Here is a 23,396-nt window from a genome sequence, read left to right as displayed (position 1 = left end):
CCCCCAAGACTATTTAAACCCATGAGATAAGATAATAAAGGCTTTTCAACCATCCACCACATTGGTGTCCTGCGTGTGTCGTTAGCCTGAGTGGCCCAGGGGAGACTGGGCTGCCGTGCTGTTCCTTGCAACCAGGTCGTCGTTGCCTCCCATGAAGGCAACAATGCTTACAAGCTAGATTACTTTAGTCCCATTCCTCTCAAAGTGACTGGTTTGCCTATGAGAGTGTTTCACCCATTGCTAACCATGAAAAAGCCACCTTTGAGGACAGATGTGAGTGACCAGCTCCATCCAGAGAGAGCTGTCCATTACACTGCTTCCTACTTCCTCCTATCGGTCTTGGAGTAATTGTAGAAATGTACTTGAGATTTTATGATCTGAACTATGGGATAAGTTATAATTAATGTAAAATTGTTTGTTTCCTGGCAGGATGATGCTACATTTCAGGATGTGGTTAAACTGATCATGATGATGGTCTGTCCCTTTGGGTGAGGAGAACTTGGAAGAAAAGCTGAGGAAGCCACACATGCTTTTATTTCTTCAGTAAACTGTGGCAATTTAAAGCCAGGTAGCAGAGAGAGTTACAGATCTTAAACTAATAATATTGATTTTCCTTTCTGAAACACACACCCCCTCTACAAAACATTGCTCTGAAAAAATATCAGACATCTGCTAAGCTGTTTCCTAACAGAAGTATTTATGTTACGCTTAGACTGAATTAAGCAGGGTGAATATAGCAAATACATAGGAATAGTCATATGATTTAATAATTTTCACCATCACTACAGTTATTCTTCTAATCTTGCATACTGAAGTGCTTTAGATAGATATATATATATAGATTCCTGTCTGTACTTTTGTAGATAGAAGTATTTTATGTATTTTAAATAAACAGAATGGGAATAAAATAATGTAATAAAGAGGACCCAATTTCTTTCTCCATTTGAGGAACCATGGTCAGGCTCGAATGAGCTGTAATATAAGGAGGGATAGCTACTGATCAAAGTAGCTGCAAAATTACATGTAAGCCAGGGAACAGCATGCACTTTTCAAGGACTCTGATATCTTTCATGTTCTTTTATAATCTCTGGATAAGGTGAAGAGTATCCAGAAGGGTGCACTCTCAAGAGTGTAATCTCAGTCAGTTTGCTGATGACACAAACTGGGATGAATGGCTGACATACCCAGAGGGTTGTGTTGCCATCCAGAGGGATTTCAGCAGGCTGGAGAAATGGGCTGATTGGAACATCATGAAGTGCAACAAGGGGAAGTGTAAATTCCTGCACCTGGGAAGGAGCAGCCCCAGGCACCAATATTTGCTGGGGGATGCCTGGCGGAGAAGATGCTTTGCAGAACAGGACCTGGGTCAAATACAAGCCAGCAGTGTGTCCTTGCCACTGGGGCAGCTAAGAGTATCCTGGGCTGCATCAGGAAAAGTGCTGCCAGCAGGCCCAGGGAAGTGGTCTCCCCTCTGCTTAGCCCTGGGAAGGCCTCACCTTGTGTGCTCTGTCTGGGTCTGGGGATCCTCAGTACAAGAGGCCCTAAGACATATTGGGAAGAATCTAATGAAGGGCCACAAACAATACAGAGGGACTGTCTCTCTATAAGGAAAAGATGAGAGAGCAATGGCTGTTCAGCCTAGAAAAGAGAAGGCTCAGGGGGATTTTTTCAATGTGGTAAATATCCAAAGGGAGGGTGAAAAGAGTACAGAGCCAGGCTCTCTTCAGTGGTGCCCAGTGAGAGAACCAGAGCCAATGGGCATATAAAACACAGAAGGTTCCCTCTGAACATCAAGAAACACTTTTTCACCATGAAGGTGACCATGCACTAGCATAGATTGTTCAGGAGGGTTGTGGAGTCTCCATCCTTGGAGATATTCAAAAGCTGATCATGAAAGTAGTCTTGGGCAACCAGCTCTGGGTGTCACTTCCTTGAGCAGCAGGGATTTGACCAAAGGACATGCAGAGGATCCTTCCCACTTCAGCCATTCAGTGATTAAGTGAGAATCCCAGGCCAGGCTGACATAGTCATAGTTAGGATTCTAAAACAGTCCCTTGATTTCCATCTCATTTGAGCAAGTGAATTCTGCTTGAGGGTTCCTCAAGGGAGGCAGAATGAGAGGCAGGAGGAGATGATAGACTGCAAGAACATCTATGTGTAGTAGACACTAAATCACCTGGTTCTTGGAGTGAAAATGAAAAGTGTAGGAGCCTGTGAGAGGTCAAAATTACTGCCAGCAGCTCTAAAGGGGGAGAAAAAGAACTAGATAGAGCCTGTCCACAAGGACTACTGAGAAATATTTCTCATGTGAGTGGTTTCATGAGATCAGATGCCACTTCTCTACACCTTCCCAAACAGCACTGTCTGAATGCTTTAGCGATCTCCTGGGGCTCACTGCCTTAAGACTGGCCATTTCTTCACTATATTGACTATGAAAATGTATTAAAGGAAGCAGCAAGTGCCAAAGAAAAGAAAGACTTGTGGGTGATGCTGTAGAAGCAGCACTAAAGAAGGTGGCAGCAGGTCACAGAACTTAAACACAAGATGAAGGGCATACAAGATTATTTTTTTTTCATTAAAAAGCCCCCAGTGTTTGCCCAGAAAAATCCTTTATACTCATCTGAAACCATATTTACCAAAAATGGATTTCAAAGGGTTGGTGGTACAGGGACTTAAAGAAAAAGCTCCTGCAAACATGAGAACACCTTTTCCAGTGAGATGATTAAGAGGACTAAATTGAGGAGAAAAAAAGTTTTTAAATTTTGCTACAGATGTTCACTGCTCTGCACCTTGTTCTGCTCAGATTGAGCTTAGATACCTGATTTTATCTTCATTACCATATGAATTTCCAGTTATCCTAAAACTAGGAGAAAACTTCCCAGGTGAAAGGATTATGAATGCAGAGTACATTCATAATCCTAAAACTCAGTTTACCTCAGTCTTTGTATAATACATGTAAAATACTGCCAGGCCAGAATGGTAGCTTTTAAATCCAAGCCTTTTGATACAAATGTGTCAAATGGAAAGAACTCACCCTTGCACTTTGATATATCAACATCTGCAGTTCAATTAGGACAAAATTTGACAGTGGAACATTCTTCTAGCATTAATAACTGTTGTAGCTTGGTAACGTGAGATAATATTGCTAATCATAACATGAAAGTTCTACAAGTCTTTCTCTAACTGACAGAGGAGAAAGCATGCCAGGCTTTCCAGCCAATGGATTTTGGGAGAGGAGTGAAGAGAATTAGAGAGGGCCTATGAACTGTCTTTGACAATTAGAAGATTCAATGGAGACACATCTTAGTTCTATATAGATTTTATCAGTGTACAGAATAGCCCATCAGATTGCATTTTCCATATTTTCACCAGTTTTACACATCTTTTTGCAATTAACACATGGTTCAAAGACTAAAATAAAATATCATTGATACTTCATGTTTATGTCATCTGGCATTCATCCACAATTTCTCCCTGAATTGTTCCATGTGGTCTGGGAACAGCATTTGACAACAGGAGCCTTCAAAGGGTTAGTCCTGCAGGAGCTGTGTAAAGCAGATCCTTCAGACTCTTACATGGGTAGTCCTGGTTTAGTCAGATGATGATTAACAAGGAGAACTGATCCAAAACAATTGACATAATGTAATATATTTTTAATAATTTCATGATGCTAAGCTGAAATACCTGATTTTACGATGTAATGCCTAAGAGTTGGGTGTCCATCCAACACTGCAGGATCTTCAGCACTCCACCCAACCATGTTAGACATGTGGAGGAACATGTAACGTCTTTTACCTATAAGAGATCCTTCCACAAAACTAGTGTCTAAGGATGCAGGAATAATGAAAGGTGCAATTTTTCTTAATATCAGTAACATTGAGATTTTCAGTGTATATTAGCTTGGAGAAATTCTATATTGATACCAAATCTTGATTATAGTTTTTCCAATAAACTTAGGTTTCTGACCAATTATAGTGATCCAGGATATTTTATGTTCCTAAGCTTGTTTAGTCATATTTTTTCCATCAGTATTAACCAAAAAGTCATGAAAATTAAGCCCAAAATGATCATAGATAGAAAAGCATCTTCTCATTGAAGTAGTGGCAAAATTTAGCTTTTTAAAAGTAATAAAAATTATTTATGCATTACTGAATATAGTTATGATTATTATAATACTGTATTCCTACAAGCAGGAAAAAATTTCTGAAATGTAAAATATTGATATTATGATGGTGGTTTGTTAGTACTTAGCTAAAAGTTATGGCAAATATAAACAGGACCAGTTCTACATCTGACATGTATTGTCATTCAAGGTTTATGAAAGTACATTGAGTGGAATCAGCCTCTGCCAAAGCATTACTGATTGAATGTCTGCCTCACGTACTCTGGCACAGCAGCAAAACACTGGGCTGAGGCTTGGCCTGAAGTCCACTGTACAGCTCTGCTGAAATTACTTGCAAGACATGATAATGTGCAGCTGCACAGTCACTCTTGTGCACCAGCTTAGCATTGTGAAACAGGGCATTCCCAGGGGATGTACAGAAGTATTTGTGCCATTGTGAGACACATTGGTTTAATGTAGATGTATAATAAATCCAAGGTACAAAACATGCAAAGAGATCCTCATAGGTGCGGCAAACCTATGTCTTGTGAGCAAAAGCTGTGGCTCTGGCTACATTGCTGGTACTGCTCTCTGCTGGACGGCTCCCAGAGTATAGACACTATGCTGGCTCATGTGGCAAACAGTGCTTACATCACTCCACAAAGACTGGTGCTGACAATGTGGTGCAGGTATATAAGGTGAACTCCTCAGGAGTAACCCCATTTCCTATCAGGATGAGCCATGGGTGATATCTTTCCTGTCCTGTATGTCTGGTTTCCTTTGCAAAGACCCAGGAGTGCAGGCAGGAAGGGAGCTGCAGCATAGAACAGTAACTCTTCGATCTGAACAAACATTGGACCAAGAACTGTGAGACACAAGAGTAAGAAATGTAAACAGTAAGACTGAAAAATTAGGGCTAATTTTAGCTTATACTAAGACATTTGCCGTCAGGTGTCCACTTAGGTTTCTTGAAAGGTTGAATGGAAAAAACACAAAGGATCTTGTCTCTGGGGTAAGTAACAGTAACTGCAGTGCCTCTGCCTAGGTAAGTCATGCCTCCATTATTCACTCTGTATGAGAAGGTTTAAATTGCTTCAGTGAAAGTATTGGGCAGAAGGTGTAAAATTAAACAAAAATAAATATTTTTTTTTTACACATGACCACAGCGTAGATTTCAATAATGCAGCTTGGTGCCAGTTTAAGACTACAATGGGGTTGATGAGAGCCTTGGAAAATACATGAGCGAATTAGAAGCTGTCAGCTCTAGAAAGCCTTAAAGAGACCCTAAACAGCTCATAGAAATTGGGAAACTGCAACAGAGGCATGTACAGAGACTTCACATTAATTTATATTTGTCTTGTTTTTATGGTCAGAGTCAGAGCATTGAGTTAATGAACCTTGAAGAGTGTCTGAGATGTATTTGTTCACATCTATATCAAAGCAGACACTTAAAGTGGATATTGAGAAATTAGCATAGTCAGTGTCTTACCTGTATACTTTCAGCCTGCTTTTTTCCTAGTTTGTTATTTAAAAACTCAGTTAAGGAGAATGTCACTTGCCTGAGAAGCATTTAGAATCTTTATTCTCAATGGTACCAAGAAAGATTCCCCAGAGAACTGAGTTGCAGTACCTTGCTGCAGAGTATCACTAGAATACTGCTGGACCTTCATAGAACCCACTCAAAACAAACATTCACACTGACTGTGCACCTCAGTAGTCTGTCTCTCTTTCTGATGTGGATTGGGACAGTTCCATTCTAGATTCATCTACATCATGTGTTCTAATTTACTAAGATGAATGTCATGACCACCACCATCAAAAGTCCTTCTAAAATAAAATAATACAATAGCAATTGCTTTTCCTTTGTTTGCAGCATCTGTTACCATTATAGATTAAAAGTAGATTATTCTGATATAATCTATTCTCAAATACACAGAAAATTACATTGTTTGTACATTCTGTGTATTATTCTCCTGGTAGTCTGATAGTTACTTGTTCCATTAGTTCTATTTCCAGAAACAGAAGCTTTGCTGATTGGTTACATTTTCTGCTTTCTTTTTAAAGTTCTCACCATGTTTACTCTTCCCATTGGATGAAATGCCACTTATTATCCAAAAATTGTCGGAAGTGATTTTTAACAGCTCTGAAATTTCATCAGCCCAGTCAAGATGTGTCCTAGGACATAAAGGTGCCATCCTTGCCTTGGCACTGACCACTCCACTAACCAAGCTAATTAATAGTAGTAAGGCAATCACCTGTCTGATGATGGAGAAGGTCTGTGGAGCCATGCTGCTTTTCATTTATCCATGGACTCAGGCATACCAAACAGAGGATACTTTGAAAATGCTACCATTGCACCTTTAACTTTCAAAATATGCACTCTGATGGTCTGATCATCTGTGCTCTGTGCAACATTTATAGTTCTAAGTGATTCTTTCCGTATGGTGAAAGTTCTGGAGACTGACAGGCTAATTTGTTCAACCAGAATGTACTTATTTATATAATATTACACTAGGATCTTTGGGGCAAGGGAAATTTGCAATGCTATATGTGTTAATTTCTGTGCCAGATAAAATTATTTTAATCCACTGCAATTGTATGTGCTTTGCCCAGGAAAATTATACTCTTGATATCTTATTCTCTCTGCTGCATTTCTGAACTTCTCAGACAATGGGAATGCTCATCTGTACTTGAATAAAATATCTATTTGTTAGTCTCCATCCTTGCTTGCTTGATTACTTAGCATGCCACAGAAACAGGATCTGGTGGTGTTTGCTCCTTACCAACATTTGCCAAAGAGGATAATGCCAATTTCAAAATTGGTGTAATTTTTGGTTGAAGACAACAATATTTTTGTGTCTCTTAAATAATTTCTATAAGGAAATAAAAAGAACAAAACAGACCTGTCAGCTGGCTGAAAACACTATTTGAGTTATAATAATGAATTGTGAAGGTGCAAGCTAGGGATTGTGAGACTGTTTGGACTGAGCATGTTGGATATAGGAGGACAATCCTTTGTATCTGTCAAGTTCTCACTGTAAGCCCCTTCCTGATAGCTGAGCAGATGTATGCGGATATTTGACTATTAGGTTTGACAGGAAAGGGAATTGAAGCTGACTACTGAACTCTACAAATACTGAGCATAACATAATTTTGGACACTGTCAGTGTCTCTATTAAAAATCTGAAAGTACTGTTGAAGTTAATGTAGGATTTGTGATTTATTTTGCATCAAACACACAGGTGAAGAAGTCTTCACAAAGTCAGTTTTGACAGTGAATGTAAAAGCATCTGAAGTGAAGACTGTCAAGATGCCTGAAACCCCCTGTAAATCATTGCTTTGGACACCTTTCTCTCCAGCTGGATACCCTCAGAAACTCCTTAGCTTGAAAGAATTATTTGGTCAACTTGCTTCCAAAGCCTATTTCTTTTTTTCAGTGTAGCTGCAAATACAATAAACTTAAGCATAGTGAAATGAACTGGCACTTCAGATTAATGTCAACATCTGCATGAAAATACTTCCTATCATTGGATAATACTATTAGCTATATCTAGTTTATTTGGATAGCTGCATTTAGTACTGTAGAATTCTCTCCAGTGCAGCTGCAGGCTATTAACCTAGAACATGACCTCGTTTAGTTATTACTTAAGGCAGTAATAGTAGTGATACAGATTACAATGAAGATCCCTTGAGAAAAAGTACAGAAATTAAACTCTATGTCACTAGAATTTTTCATGTCCGATAGTGAAACCAGTGTATTAATGAAAAAAAAAAAAAAAAACCAAACAGGGAAATAATGTGGAAACACTTAGCTAATGGAATCTAATTTTTTTGGATTGACTTCTTTACTAAGCATCAAAGATGAGGTTAAAGGACCAGTGTGTGGGGGCAATAAGAAGAGCAAACATATTAAAATGATTTAGGAAACCAAATCAAATGCTTTAGGGCACAAGCTGAACACCCCTGTGACTAGGATTTGAAACATAAATTTCAGGTAGGCTTTACTCAGTATGGAAATAGGCCATATGAACATTCTTTGAAAGTTAATTATGGACCATTGGAGGAAGCAGGACATTTCATCATTTGGACTCTTGATATTTTCTGGCTTGTTGAGATCTATGTTCCTATGAACATCTGAAGTTACCACAGGTTTCTGTTCATTTTCTTGCCTCAGAATCCCCTAGGATTTTTGTGCTGTAGTTTCATGTTTATTCAGAACACAATATCAAATTTGATAAAAATTCAGTAATGGTGTTCAATTGGACAAGAATGTATGCGTCTATTTTTTTGTTTGTTTGTTTGATATCAAAGTTACTAGTGAATGCATATGGGCATGAGAAGATAAAGTATATAAATAAGCAGAAAGATCAGTTAGTTGCTGAGCTTTGCTCCCAGGACCTACAGCTTTAAAGTGCTAATTAATGGTAGCTGCTAACTTCTCATATGTGTATCAGCTGTGTAACATTGCAAATTGGGTATGCTTTGCAAGGGAACATTTCCTATTAAAGACAGTAAAACTCCTTTTCCCTGCGATTCAGAGGAGCATGATCCCAACATAAAAATATAAAAATCACTGAATATTACTTTTTACTTTGGACATGATCATCTTGCTCATTCCACTCTCTGAATGATTCATTGCAATATTATCAAGAGAAAGCTGGGAATGTGTACCATAAAGAAAAGACCCATTTCAAAAGAGGTGATGCTATCAGGAGAAGCATCTAAGAGAAGAAAATACATACAAGGATGAAATTTAGAGTAACATATTCGAATATCTTTCTTCAGATTTTAATTAAATACCCAGGTTTATCTTCCACATAGTGCTATGCTTCCAGAACTTGGCTAAAAAGCGCTAGGAATCTCTAGGACATGCAAAATTTTAAAGTTCACAGCCAGACATAGAAGCTTTATAAAGGCTGCCCTATTTCACCTGAAGACAGACACAGCTGTCCATGCATATTCATGCATTTAATTCAATAAAAGGTAGTAATTAATTTATACTGTGCACAACTTCCGGATGCTCTCCTTCCTCTCTTGACTGTAAAAGGCACATGCTTACCATAAATGATGAAAAAAGCATTTTAGTTAATCCTGAGGCATCCTACAGATTGACTGCTTTGTAAGTATCCCTCATCTACTATAGCAGGTGAAAAAAACCAAACAGCCATCTATGGTATAATACTTCCCTCCTGCACCATGACTCCATAAATATGTAACACAGCCAGAGCAGCTTGTGGCAGCCTTTCAAGCCAGTGAGAAAAGTTACCCATTTCTTTAGTGTGTGCTGACCAAAAGCCACTTTCTTTCCTGCAATAGAGCAGGTTGGAAAAATAACACTTTTTTAGTTAATTCTGCATCTTCCACACCACAACATGATTTGCTATTTTCCAAATATTTAGGATTGCTCCTTGAGGAGACATGCCCTGCAGGGTCCTTTTATCCTTGGCAGCATAGCTCTTCAAGATGGCATGCTGCTATTTGTGGCTTCCTACCACAGCTGCACATCAAATATACAAAGCAGCAGCCAGACAAACTTTGGCAGTAGGAATAAAATTATAATGTGAAGCCTGGAAGAGAAGTTACTTGCTTTTTATTGTTCTGGTAAGAAATTAGTAATCAAATGTACAGAAGAAAGTAATTGCTTGCTGTTCTAAGCAATTGTTCCAGAAAGAAGAGTTTGTTACCAAGAGCAAAAGGGTCAAATTCACTAATTGTATATTCATGATTAGCATTAGGCTTAATCTAAGAAAATTTTGAAGCTGTATCCAGGATCTGTTCATCCAAGTTAGCATTTTCCATTTATCTGTTTCTCCACCATCACCACCCCAAATGACAAAGGCAGAAGAGGAACAGTGACAAAACAGAAGTGGGAGTGGTAATGCTTTGGTTCTTGAGAAGTCTAGAGAAAAAGTGCAGTCTGACTTTGCCCCACTTCTATTTTTGAGGTGATTGATTAAGCTTTTATATAATTACATGCACATTTGTTGCCATTTTGAATGCCTTTAGGTACCCTGCCTGATCTCCAGATGCTACCCCAAAAAGGCATGGATTTCCTATGGCATATCTGCAAGTTCAGTGTGAATGCAATCTTAGCTTGCATCCAGAGGACACAGGTTTCAGATGAGCACACTTAAAGTTTTCACTGAAGTGTCTGCCACTGTGGCTGAGATCGCTCCTGTCCCAGTGCCTCCACAGTTTCCAGGCAAGTTATATTTTGCAGTATAACTCGGGCAAGTTATATTTTGCAGTTTTAATAGTCAGGGACTATTCAGACTGGTTGCAGGACAATCCTGCAGTCTATCCTTTCTCTGCAGCCCTTCTTCAAAAGGGTCACATGTCAATAGCACATTCCTTCATCTCTGCAGGAGATTTTGTTCAACTGAGTATTCAGGTTCAAGTTTGCAGTAAGCTCAGTGGCCTTGCAAACTCTAAGTGTGAAGCTACATCTGGTAGTGAGAACATTCATCACTAGCGTGCCTTCCTGTAGTGAACAGAGTGTGCAGTGAAGGAGGCAAGTACCCCATGGATGTAAGCACACATCCATGGGTTACCTACCTCCTTTGTGTACTTAGTGTGTTGGAATGTCATGTCAATGAAAGAGACACTTGCCACAGGCCAGCCCTGGATTTTATGGCACTGTAGGCATTTCCATGGCTCCCTTTTCTGTCCCTGCCCTGTCCTACCTTGCTTGCAAAGTATCATAGAGCCATAAATAAAGAATCTTTCCTAAAAACTATCCTTGAGTTTTCATATACTCCTACTCAACACCCATCTCCAGGAATCACCTCCTAGCAAGGTACAGAAAATCCTACATTTCCTTTCCTACATATTTCAGACCTTGATTCAACACTCATGAGCTTCCACCAACCATTTTCTTTTCCTTTCCCACACTAGATAACATGGTCCTGCATTGCCTCACCTTTTTGCAAGGTTTTTCAGAGGAAGAAAATGAACTAAAAAATACCCCTAAATAACCAACTTAGCCAACATCTCAGTCATCTGGCAGGAATCTAGGAACAGTGAGAATGGAGTATTTACTGTTTCCCCTTTAAGAAGCATAGAAGATGTCACTTTTGTTATATATAACCTTCTAAAACAATTATTTCTGAAATAATATAATTTAATTAGCAAATACAGTGGATTTTGTAAGAACTAGATGATCCTCTTCAGTGATGTAACACCTTCCTAATATAATCCAATGTGGCTCATGGTGACTTTATATATTTTCCTACAAATTTATCACAAGAAGAAGAACTTTGGCTCCCAGTACATATGGGCAATCTTGCAATCTCATGAGATAGCATTTTATCTTTTTTAAAATTCTTTTTTGGGAGGGCTGGGGGGCAGAAAGATAAAGAGAACAAGAGATTGTTTCATTGGAAAATGCACTCAAGCTGCAACCTTGAAATTATAAAGTCTATCTCCAGATCTTCTATTGAATCTCACTAATGTTTTGGAACTTTTAGGAAGGAAAGGCTTTTTTAGGAGTTAACAGATAACTGACAACTTGCTCAGGTCCCTTCTGGCAGTGATGGAAAACTCTCAGTCCAACCAGAGCAAAATCTGTCAGCTTGCATTTTTTTCTGCCACAGTTTCTCCAAAAACACTAGATTAGGTAATTCTGTAAATTATGCTGATTCATCTTAACTGTGACACGTTCTATGGCTGAGATCACATGGGCTGCAACAATTGCTGCTGCATCAAGGGTGGCAGACTTGGTCTCTTGTTCAAATAACAGGGTCTTGTATTTTTAATTTTTAATTGAGACTTGGAGACAAAACAGACCTACCTGTGGTGTGAGAAATAACCAGAGCACTGCTTCTTCTGCCAGGAATGAACATCTCAGACCCAAGTGGATGCCCTCTTCCTTTCACCATGTGAATAGCAGTAAGGTATGTCAGCAAAATACTTACTTAGTTGCCCTTTGTGGTTTGGTTTATCAAGAAAAATTTTCATTCTCACTTAATAGGTATTTTTACTTGAGTTTTGGCATCACGGTATAACTATGACAAGCTCCAGTTCCCACCATCACAAAGTCTCTGTTGTGAAATTCTCACCCTGCCCTGTGTGTACTGAGGAGCTAACCACACCAGGGTTCAGCTCATGGTGGCATCCCCCAGAAGGTGTTTCCATAGAAGAAGCCATATTTCACTGCCTTGTTACAAACATTGGTCAGTTTGCAGTTTTTCAAGTCATCAGACATAGGCTGGAGGCATATTGAATGGACTAAAGGACAACTATAAGGATCTGGGAAGATGTTACATTATTTTTATGTCTCATCACTACTTCTCAAGATTTGATGTTGCCTGTACTGCATATTATAGATGCCTGTACTGCATATTGCAGTCATTCTGATGTTTACAGACAAAGAAATGCAAAGAAAATGTTTCAGCTTTTTTTTAAAAAAAGGTGGGGGTTTTTTTGGGTTTTTTTTGTGAACATGTGAAAAAGGATTTGACCACCTGATACTAAAATAAATTCACTTTGGCCTTGTATAGTAGCTTTTCCTCATATATCATCTAATGGAAAAAATAATTGACATTCTGTCATTTCTGTTTCAATTAACTGAACTCACTGATGCCGCCCTCTAGAATTCGTGATCTATTTCCAAAATAAACCAAGTAACTAAATTTATTTGCAAACAAAGATTATTTCATTCTGGAATCCATGCTAAGACTTTTTTCTGTCCTCATCAACTAGTACAAGAGAAAATGTTAAGAAAATGCTTTCAAACAGTTAAAGATCAAAAGGGAGACTATATGTTACAGGAAGATCATGGTTGAGAAAAATTAATCACAGGTAGTTTCAAATGTTTTAAAAAAAATCAGCACCTTTGATAAAAAAAGAGCTTACTGGCAATTAAGACAGGAATTGCAGCAGAAAAGCATAGCAATTATGGATGGTATGATATAATTTCAAGAAGAAAAATTGTAATTACAATTAATTATAATTGTATTATATATAAATATAATACAATTATATAATTGTATTATATATGAATTATATATGAATTATAATAAAAAATCAGAACTTTTATGTCATCGTCCATGTAAGCATCTGAAAGCATGCTGGAATAATTAGGGAAGGAAGGGAAAAGAATGCCAACCAACATTTCTCGGACAATGCAAACAGAAAGCCCTACAGAGATCTGTCAGGACACCACAGACTCCTGTTCCAGGAGTGCTGAGAGGTCCCCAGGTGCGTGATGGTAGGATCTGGCAGTCAGGGCATCCCTCAGGCTCTGGGGCAGCCATAGCCCTGGGGGAGGCTGGCACTGGCCAGGCATGGTGGGAGCTGTGGCTCAGGTCAGGGCCAAGCAGCAGAGGCTCATCTTAAAAGCCCCTCTCACAAAAAGGGGCTGTGGTTTCCCCAGTATCCCCAGCAACAGAAGAAAGGGGATGTTTTCATATTTCCAAAAATTTCCATGTTTCCTTCATGCACTTAGAGCCCCAGCGTGTACAGAAGTTTGAGAAATGCCTCAGTCTTCTGCTGACAATGGATGCTTCTGCCTGTATAGGGATGTATCAGTGTTGAGCAATACTGGGTTGGATAGGAAACTAGGTATGCATTTCCAAAAATGCAAGAGAGCAGTGTGAAAATAAAGATTGTCATTGGACAAGTGGTTTCTGCCTGCATGAGATTTGAATTGGCTGACATAACTGTAAAATCTTCCACCGCAGGATGAGTATATGTGTTTATAACAAAAGTCAGGCACGCTTAGTGAACCAGCAAATAATCCACTGTCACTAGCATGGCTATTAACCATCTGCAGGGATCTTTTAGTGTAACAAAAGCTGGACATGGAAATGTGGGAAATGGCCGTATTACTCAGGAGCACGTTTTATGTTGCATTAAACATGCAACATTAAATATGCAAAATGTATTTAAAATTAAACACATTCTTACAGCCAATGCTTCATTTTTGTTTATAGGTGATCTCTACCAATCTGTTTCATTGTGAAAGGGGTGTACATGTGGTATTCAGCAAATAGAATGATGTGCCTGTATTATTATCTAAGTAGATTTAACTTTCTACTGTCTCATTAGTATTTTGTTTTGAATGCAATAAACTGGCAATTACTCTCTTTGCTCCCTTATTAATATTCTAGGACTATATCATCTTGTTTTCCTCAGAGGTACAGGAAGCAGCAAAAAGGAAGAAACTCATCATTGAGTTGTTTTGTTCTTATATTTCTGGCACAGGTCAATGTTTTATGGATTTTTTTTGAGAAAAAAAAGAAGAGTGGTGTTTGGCTTTTCAGCATGTGGTAACATTCCTATAACCCCCCCTAGTAGTTTGCTACCTGCACACCTCACACCTTATTCCTGTTTAACTTCTTCTATACATAAAGATTTCCATAATGTGTTCATCTTGATATACAGTTAAAAAAAAAAAAACAACAACAAACAACAACCAAACAATACTCCCTTTTCTGTTTATTCCCTGAACATTTCTCCTCCATCCATTCAAACACTCCCCTCATATTTTTTTAATTCCTGGATGTTCTACCTACAGTTGATTCTCCTCAGGTAAAAGAATTGGTATGAGCTTCCATTATTTTATTTGGAGGAAAATATTGCACAGTGCTGAGCCAGTGTCATGGAGAAACTAATGTACCTGGAGCAGAACAGAGGAAAATAGAGGAGCAACAAGTTCTGTTCCCTCAGGGGTTGTACTTCTCCTGCCTGTTCCATTGCCTGCTGGAAATGCAATTAATTTCACTATCCCACAGTCTTATTACTTCTGTGTTATTTTTTGGTGTCACGTTCCTTATTATTTGTCTTAATTCCTAGATACTTCTGCCAAGATCAAGACTGTACAAATATGTCCTGAATCTTCCAGTAAAATGTCACATATTATAGTGGAAGCGGTAGGAACAAGAACAGAGAAAGCGAACATTATTGTTTCAGTTTTATGTAGAGAATAAGCCAATCTAAGGGAGATGTTCTAACATCTGGGAGTCTAGTGCTGCTTTGAATGTATGTCCACTGTTCCCAAAAGGGATGGCAGATGTGACAGCCACAGTCCCCTGGAGGCTGTTGGACATATGTCTGGGAGTGGAAAGAGCTGCCTGTGTTTAGGCAACCAGACGCCTCTGAGCAGCCCACTTGAGGTCACTTGTTCAAGGTTCTTCAAGAAATGCATAGCAAAATGTGCTTCAATATAAATCCCATAAGCTCCAGGTCACTGTCTTAATCACAAATTAATTATTCCTGGTTTCACCTTGTCTTTTTTGCATTCTCCCAACTACCTATACTACTGCTGTTATGAAGTGAATTATCCATACTTGCTTGAAATTTTTCTTCTTTATGTTTCAGTCTTTGATTTTGGCTCCAGTCCTCCTCTCCCACTCAGCAGAAGACTGAACGCTGCTTTGGTTGGAGGCTGTGTTACAGAATGTCCTCCACCCCTTCTACACTTTTGTTGGCATCTCTTCCCACCCCCAGCATGCCAAACAACTCCAATGTTCTCTGGAGCACAGGGATTGATAGCCTTTGTAATTCTGTTTTAGCCAGCAAGCCAGTAGCTGTTGGTAGACAGGCAAACAGATGATGTATTAAAAAACTCATGTCTGTGAAATACCCACTCACAATCAGCTCTCCAACATAATTATATATGTGTGAAAAAAATATTCTGATTCATGTCAGATGTATTTCCTTTAAAGAACCATGTTAGACATTTATTTCAGGCATGATTAGGTAGAAAAGACTGACCTTCTTAAAGCACTCTATTATTTTCTACAGTCACATTTTTCTTTCTTTTTCTGCCACTAAGAAGTCATTCCATTTGTGTTGACATTTTTATCTTCTTTCTATAGCCTTTCCAAAAGCCATGTCACTTGCTGAACTTTTGCTGACAAACAAAAGGAAGAGAAACTGTCATAAACCTCCACATACAGCAAATGGCAAGGGCATGCTGTATTACTCAGATATGGTTGAGTAACTTTTTAGCATTCATTTCTCATTTCACTCCTTTAGTTCCACTTTTCCGGTTTTGCTTTAATTCTCTTCTACACAGTATTTTTGATTCATCTGTTTATTCTGACACTTCCTTTTTTTTTCCTCATCATTTTTTGTGATTACCACTTGCTTTTTTAGAATTAATCTATTTGATTAGTTCTGTCTTCACTTTTGTTTAGCTTCTCTGCCAACCCCTTCAGGTATTACATTTCTATGAAAAAAATCATACATAGAGAATTTCCTAACTTCACAGCATCTGCTGTTCATCAAAATGTCTCTGTCAATGTGCCATTTTTTTTTGCTTTACATTATCAAATCTGGACATATTCATGTTATTTACCTACTTAACGACCACCAAATGTAATTTTAGGATTGAAGTATCTTGTTCTAATGCCAACATAAATGTCCACCACTGACTTAGCTAATGTAGAGCTGCCAGAAAAATAGATTTTCATGAGAATTGGAATTAGTGGCTGATGAGAAAAGTTACAATGATACTTCCTATTCCAGTATGAGGAGTCAACCTCTGAATATGCATTTTTAGAGCAATATTGTAAATAACATTGGTGTCCTTTGTCCTTAATTTATCTGTTGCATAGCCTCCATAATAGACGCAGACTCTAGGGGGACTGAAACTGCTTTAACAGCACCTTGCCCCAACTGATTTTGAATGTCACTCTCCTGCAATATGGGTCTGATGCTTTTCTGCCAATGGCACATTGCTGAGCTGGTCTCCAGCCAGGCCAAAAGGTTGGACCGGGTGTTTGGAATATATTTGGCAAGCCTCTCTGAAAAGCTTGAGAGCCACGCAATGCCGTGAGATTGTGGGCTGAGAAGTGCTGCTTTGGTTCTGTCTGCTGCTTCCATCTTCTGATAAAATATCCACACCGAGAAAGCCACTACTATCACAACACAGCCAGAGAAAGCACAGGCTGAGCTCACCAGGCACTCCCTCTAAGTGGCCAATGAGGAAGGTGTGTGATTTCATCACACTTTGGATCTAAATGTGGCTATGGAAGAGCATATGGATTCATAATTGGTTTTAGGTTTTTTTTAGGTTTTATTTCTCTCTCCTTCCCTGCACAGACAGTTGCTGTCATCTTCACGAGATCAAATGTGCACTGGTGTCATACTTGATGCTGAAATTCACACCTACTTTCCTTCAGCAGCCCCAGCCAAACTTTAAAGAATTTCTAACTGCTGAGGATTTTTTTTAGAAGGTATTTGATCATTATGCTTTTAGCAGATTTAATTTTGAAAATGAGGTGATGTAATGAATTAAAGAAAAGGAAAAAAAAAAAAAAGAAGAAAAGGCAGCCACAGAAGACTGAGAGAGCTGTTTCACACCCAAAGAACAACTGTTGAATATTCGTTCTGCAACCTCCTGCAGCCAAAACCTCGACAAAGTAGAAAGATCTGTAGGTGTCCTCTGAAGGGCCGCATCCTGCGGTGCTGGGGGCCCGTGGTTAAGGAGCCCCCTGAGCACTGGGCACCGGGAGCAGGGCCAGGAGGTGCAGGAGGCGGCCACGAAGAGAAGGGAAGGCAGTGCCCGCGGGGCAGGGGGCCGCGGCCGCCGGGCTGCGGAGGAAGCCGGTGCTGAGGGCAGGAGGGCAGTGGCGGCGAGTAAGCAGGCATTTTCGTCACGGAAAGGGCCAGGGGTTCCGCCCGGCTGGGCAGGCGCCAGGGCGCTGGCGAGGGCGGCGGCTTTCTCGGAGCGGCGCGGGGGCAGCAGCGGCGGTCCCGGTGCCGGCCCCACGCCTCTCTCCCTCCCTCCCCCTCTCTCTTGCCCTCTCTCCCTCCCGCTGAGCGTGCCGCCCGCCCCGCCCCGCCCCGCCGCCGCTCCTCGCACAGCGCAGGGCAGTGAGGGAGCGGCCGCGCCGGGTCACCTTCCGGCCGCTGGCAGCCCGCAGCCGCCCCATCCCCGCTGCCATCCGCCGCCGCGGACCGTCCCCGCCCCGGGGGAGCGTGCGCCCCGGGGCATGAGCTGCGCCTCCGGGAGCGTCGAGCTCTCTGCCGGAGAGCCGCCGCGAGCCGCCGCCGCCCCGCTGGAGCTGCCGGCCGGGGCGGGAGAGGCGAGCGGAGACACCCCCGAAGAGGGCGAGGGCCCGAGGGGTGGCTCGGAGAGTGGGGCTGCCGGCGACGACAAACCCGAGACGCGCTCGGTGTGCAGCAGCAGCGAGAGCGGCAGCGGCGGGCACGCCGGCGGGGCCGGCCCCATCTGCAAGATCTGCTTCCAGGGCCCCGAGCAGGTGAGGAGAGGCGCCGGGGCGGGCGGCCGGCATCCCGCGCGACTTCGCGTCCCTCGGCTCCGGCGCCGAGCCCTGTCCCTGGTACTGATCTCGGCGTCTCTCCCCGGCCGGAATCGCCCTGCCCGGCTGCCGCTGTGCGGGCTGGTTGTGGCGAAAGCCTGGGGCGAATCTGAACCGGCGCAAAGCTTTGGGAGAATTCAGGGATTTTGCCGTGTCTGGCTTGCACGCTCGGTGTCCTCTAGCGCTCGCGCTCCCTGGTTCACCTCTGAGGGACTCTACACAGTACGAATTTCTCAGGTTTCTGTTGGACTTTAAAATGAGAGTGTTAGTTTACAGGTAATGCTGAGAAGACCTCCAAGGATCATCTCTGTCATGGCGTTACTGGGCATAATATCAGCAATGGATTTGTAACTAGCGTTTTATAGCTTGGAGTTGGAAAGAAGAGAATAGCTATTTATATAATACAGAAACTACTAGGGGAAGTGCTTACTTACGTTATTTAAGGTCCTGGCTGACAGCTGGCTAGTTGGACAGCACAGAGCCCTGCTCCAAGAGCAAGGTTCTCTTGGAATTGTGACATCACACATTTCTTTCTGAGTGATGACTTCAAATAGCTGTTGTAGAAATGTATCCAACCACTTTTGGTACCTTTTGAGGTATTTGAAATGGCAAATGGTATTGTTTAATGCATGGTAATATTTCAGTTGTTTCTCATAGGTATGTGAACACGTGTAGACAGCTTTCTGTCTTTTCTCAGTAGATGCAGCTAGGTATTTTTAAGACAATTATATTTTTGAGTATTTCATAGCCAAGAAACCATACTTTTCCACATAGTGAAATTGAGACCAGGTCATTGTTACAGACCCCTAAAGATTTTGGTATTGAGTGTACATGTACATGAAAGGTTCCTTTAAAGTTGATGTTTCTGTATTGCCTTTCCAGGGTGAATTGTTAAACCCTTGCCGCTGTGATGGCTCAGTACGGTACACGCATCAGCTTTGCCTCTTAAAGTGGATAAGTGAAAGAGGGTCATGGACCTGTGAACTCTGCTGTTACAGATACCATGTTATAGCCATTAAAATGAAAAAGCCTTGTCAGGTAATTTGTTCTTTTTAAAAAAAGTATGTATTTTCAGTCTTTTTTTTTTTTAATAAAATTATTCTTCCTTTTACTTCCAAGGTTTTTTGAAAATGCAGCAAAAGATCCTGTATACCTCACCAGCTAGTACTTGCACCCACTTGAAGCTGGTTTTAAGACCAGTTGCATACTAAAATGTGTAGTGATTTGGTTCTGTTCTTCTATTTTCTGGCTTGCTATAGAAATGGTCTTTAGACGTTGGTAAATTCTTTAGGTAGTCAAAGCATGCTGAGACGTGACAGAAAACTTGGATCTCCCAGACTCACTTTCTAAACTTTAAACATGTCTTTATTGTTTGTTCAAGACTCACTCAAAGGATGATTTTGTTCTTTCTTCAACTTGGGATCCAGAGGGGAGAGGTGAAGAAAGCTTCTCTTGTCTGCGTATTAATCTACTGTAAAAATATCAAAGGAGGTGAATTATCAGTCTTGGCACAATTCAGAGCAGTAGAACACTCTTAAAGTTCTGTCCACTAGTAGCTCTTTCAGAAGCTGAAATGTGCAGTAACAATTTCCACATCTCCATTTCAGCAGCATCAGAACATGAGATGGAAGTTAGAGCATTGCAGTGGTAGCATGTTCAGGGAGAGGTGGGGGGAGAAACTCAAAGCTCCACCAGATCTCATAGGGAAGCCTTAATACCACTTTGCATATCAGAATTTTTAGAGGTCTTAAATTCCATCTTGGAAATTATATTTTATAACATCTGAGGAACACATTTAGTAAGATAATTGTATCTTTTTTTAGTTTTGATCCTAAGAGCTCAGAGATGATGGAGCTCTTAAAAGCCAGAGCACTCAGGTCATTTTTCTATGCCTGTGTTTGATTGGAATTTTATAGAAAAGACATGGTTGGATGGTAATGGCAGTTGTGTGAAAGTGATAAGCATTCACATACAGAATATCTGGAGCATTTGCTTACAGCTGTTCAGATTATGGGCAAGTACTTTCGGTGCCAGTAAACTTCAATTCTTTTCCTTTATAAATCCTCCAAGGAAAGGTTTTGGTACCCTTTCCTGGATAGAATCTTTATGTAAAAAATCTTTATGTAAAAAAGTAAAGCATTTGTAGAACACTCTGAAAAATTAAGGTTGTAGATTCTGTTTGTACACAGACATGGTTTGGCATGAGGTTTAATCCTTTTGGCTTTTTCCAGCCTTTTAAAAAGTCTTTATTTCTTGCATATCCAAAGCAATCTCATCCTTTTCCTCACAAAGATAACAACAGCAATAGTTGCAATTATAGTATCTGAAAATTGTTGTTAGACAGGAAAGACATGACACACAGTTGCCTGCAAAGAGGCATCTAGTACTATTTGAGATGGCCTAAGGTAGCCGAAATGTGTACACAGAATAGCAGATATGACAGAATTTATGAGGGACTCTGGAACTGCAGATAGAGGCCAAGTGGATATTAAAGGACATCTGAAAAGTCATTAGACACCTATCTGTGGACAGCAGAATCAAGCCCAAATTTGAAGAATAGTTATTCAGTTTCTGTAGAAAAGCGAAGCAAAGAAGAGTCAGTAGATGACACAGCAGGCAATAAAGTTTGGCCAAGCTTACAAAGGAAGTAGAAAGGAACTGAAGAGACAAAAGTTAAATGCCACTCACCTCATTAGTTGTCACCTTTTCTCTATTTTTTTTATTGTGGGGGGTGGGCGTGGGGAGGAGGGAAAGAAACCAGATTAATGTTTCTCATTCAATAGCTTAATACTTGATTTATTCTTAACCATGTTTTTAATTTTTTAAGTAAGCCATTTAAGTCTGTCCTTTCTTTCTTGACAAAATAGCATACAGAAAGATTTCATGGAGTTGCAATTCAGTAAGTTGGACATGCAATCCTGAGGTCAAATTCCTGACACCCAAAAGATCACCCATCTCTTTGAGGGAACACAGTAGTACCATTCTCAGTCTCCTACACAGAATATTCCTCTTGTAGTAACAGAATCTAAAAGGAAGTCTCAAAATGCAGTCATCTGTGTAATTTTAGAAGGGAAATCAGTCTTAAAATGTACACATTCCCCTATATTCTTGACTGTAATAATATTGGCCATTTTTAGCAACTGTCTTGGCTTAAACCTTTGGACAGGTTCTGAGTATTCTACACGGCACAAAAGCTCATTTTAAGGTAACATTTTGGTTAGTTTTGGCAAAAAGCAAAGAGTGAGACTATTTCAATAAAGAAAGAATTTAAAACATCGTCAGCTGAAGTTGTGAATGTACTTAGAAGTTCCCAAAAATGCAAGACTTCTTGCATTATATTAGGTACAGTATTTGGACAGGAGTAGTTTATTCTCTCAGCAACCAGTAGTCTGCCTCAGTCCATCTTCCTAAAATTGTCTCTACCAGTGTTTTATTTATTAGAACTTTGTAGGCAGTGTCATCGGAGAGAAAACTGGTGCTATTAACAAAAATAACTTTTTCTCAGGTGAATGCAGATTTGTACCAAGTCTATGCAAACCTGGTTTATTTACTCTCATCTATGCAGATTTACAGCAGCTCTTCAGATTTGCTTTCACCTCATGTATTTAAGGAATGTAACAATGTGTAGAGACTTAAGAAAGAAGAGATTTCTCTATGTTTTCCTTCAGAATGTTGGAATAGATGTGAATATTCCATTTAATATCTAACATGTTCTGTGGTTTCCATTGCTTCATGGAAGGCAAAGTTATCTCCAAGGGGTGTGTCTCCTAGGGCAGTACATTCAAGAAACAGAATATTTCTATTTTGATAGAAATTCTTTCAGTGTTAGTGATTTTCCAGATTCAGCAGCTACTACATAATTAACTTTTAAGAATCTAATCCTGGAAACATAGATTTTATTATGGGAATAAACCTTAAAACATAAACAAAACTCCAAATTAACCCATGGGCTAGCAGTGGAAGATGAGCACACAAACAAGTTGATGACATTTGATATTATGTATAACAGAGATTTGGAATTTGTCAGTATCCTTCTTAGGATCGTATCAGAAAGATGTATTTAACTTTGCACTAGTCAATTAATGAAAATATACGTTCATGTTGCTGGACTTGCTCCAATGGCAGGATGGAATTTGTCCAGTAATAGACAGGGCTATGTTAATTACTAGAAAATTCCCTTACTGCCTCTCAAACTATGACGAGGGGAGCTGGAATAAAAACTGCTTTGGGCAGGATGTTTTGGAAGGACTTAAAAAGGAGAGAGAAACTTCAAATGTGTGACTTGGAAATTAAACTCATTTACAATTATATTTGACGTTAACAAAAAAGAAAGAAGTGCAAAAAGAACTATTTTTTATTAGTTTGTTAAGGTTATAATTTGTACAGATTTCCTTCCTAAACAAAATATATTCCTAAAAGAAATATAAACACGTTGTTTTATTCTTATTGGTGCTATCTAATTTTTATGCTGTTAGGAGATTAGTTCACTAGACTTGCACTTAAGTATGAATGTGTATTGAAGAATGTCAGTGATCTTGTAAGATTCAGAATTAATGTTTAAAAGTGAAATAGAATCATGCAAAGGTTGAGAATATATACTTTGGTGCTAAAACCTGTCACTTCTGTAAGTCAGTAGTAAAGATATTTAGAGAGGAGCCTTTTCTAGACTGTTAGTGTAGTCTGTCATAAAATAGTGTTATGTTAGATGTTTGATAAATCCTGTCCATTTGGTGAATTCCAAAAGTGATACAGGAGATGAATGTGCTAATTTAAAACTTAATTGTGTGGCAGTTCAACACCTTGTCTGATACCAGAAAACTCACAAAACTTATTTAAATAAGTAAATGCTTACTTGTTAGGCCTGATTTCTTAAAACAGAAAAAAATTAAGGTGGTACTTTTCAAAGGGTAAGGCTACGCTTTTGCAAATTTTGTTAATGTGTATAATTCTCACTCATTTGAGAAAGCTCACTGGCATCAACTAGATAAGCATGAGCAAAAATGTGTAGCAGACTGCAGGTATGT

At 39.8% G+C, this 23,396-nt stretch overlaps 1 protein-coding gene across 1 annotated transcript in view; it reads left to right on the top strand.

Moving 5' to 3' along the window:
- Positions 1 to 18,006: 18,006 nt before the first annotated feature.
- The window catches only part of MARCHF11 (membrane associated ring-CH-type finger 11), a 31,871-nt gene continuing 26,481 nt past the window's right edge, over positions 18,007 to 23,396 (top strand). Inside the window, exons 1-2 of the mRNA XM_021545705.3 lie at positions 18,007 to 18,312; positions 19,255 to 19,410. Of these exons, the coding sequence (XP_021401380.1) occupies positions 18,043 to 18,312; positions 19,255 to 19,410 (426 nt within the window). The 5' untranslated portion in view covers positions 18,007 to 18,042. The remainder of the gene's footprint in view (positions 18,313 to 19,254; positions 19,411 to 23,396) is intronic.

This window comes from Lonchura striata, chromosome 1 (genome assembly GCF_046129695.1).
Source record: "Lonchura striata isolate bLonStr1 chromosome 1, bLonStr1.mat, whole genome shotgun sequence".
Lineage (NCBI taxonomy): Eukaryota > Metazoa > Chordata > Aves > Passeriformes > Estrildidae > Lonchura > Lonchura striata.
Note: the sequence above shows the minus strand (reverse complement) of the source record. Positions and strands in the feature narration are given on the sequence as shown.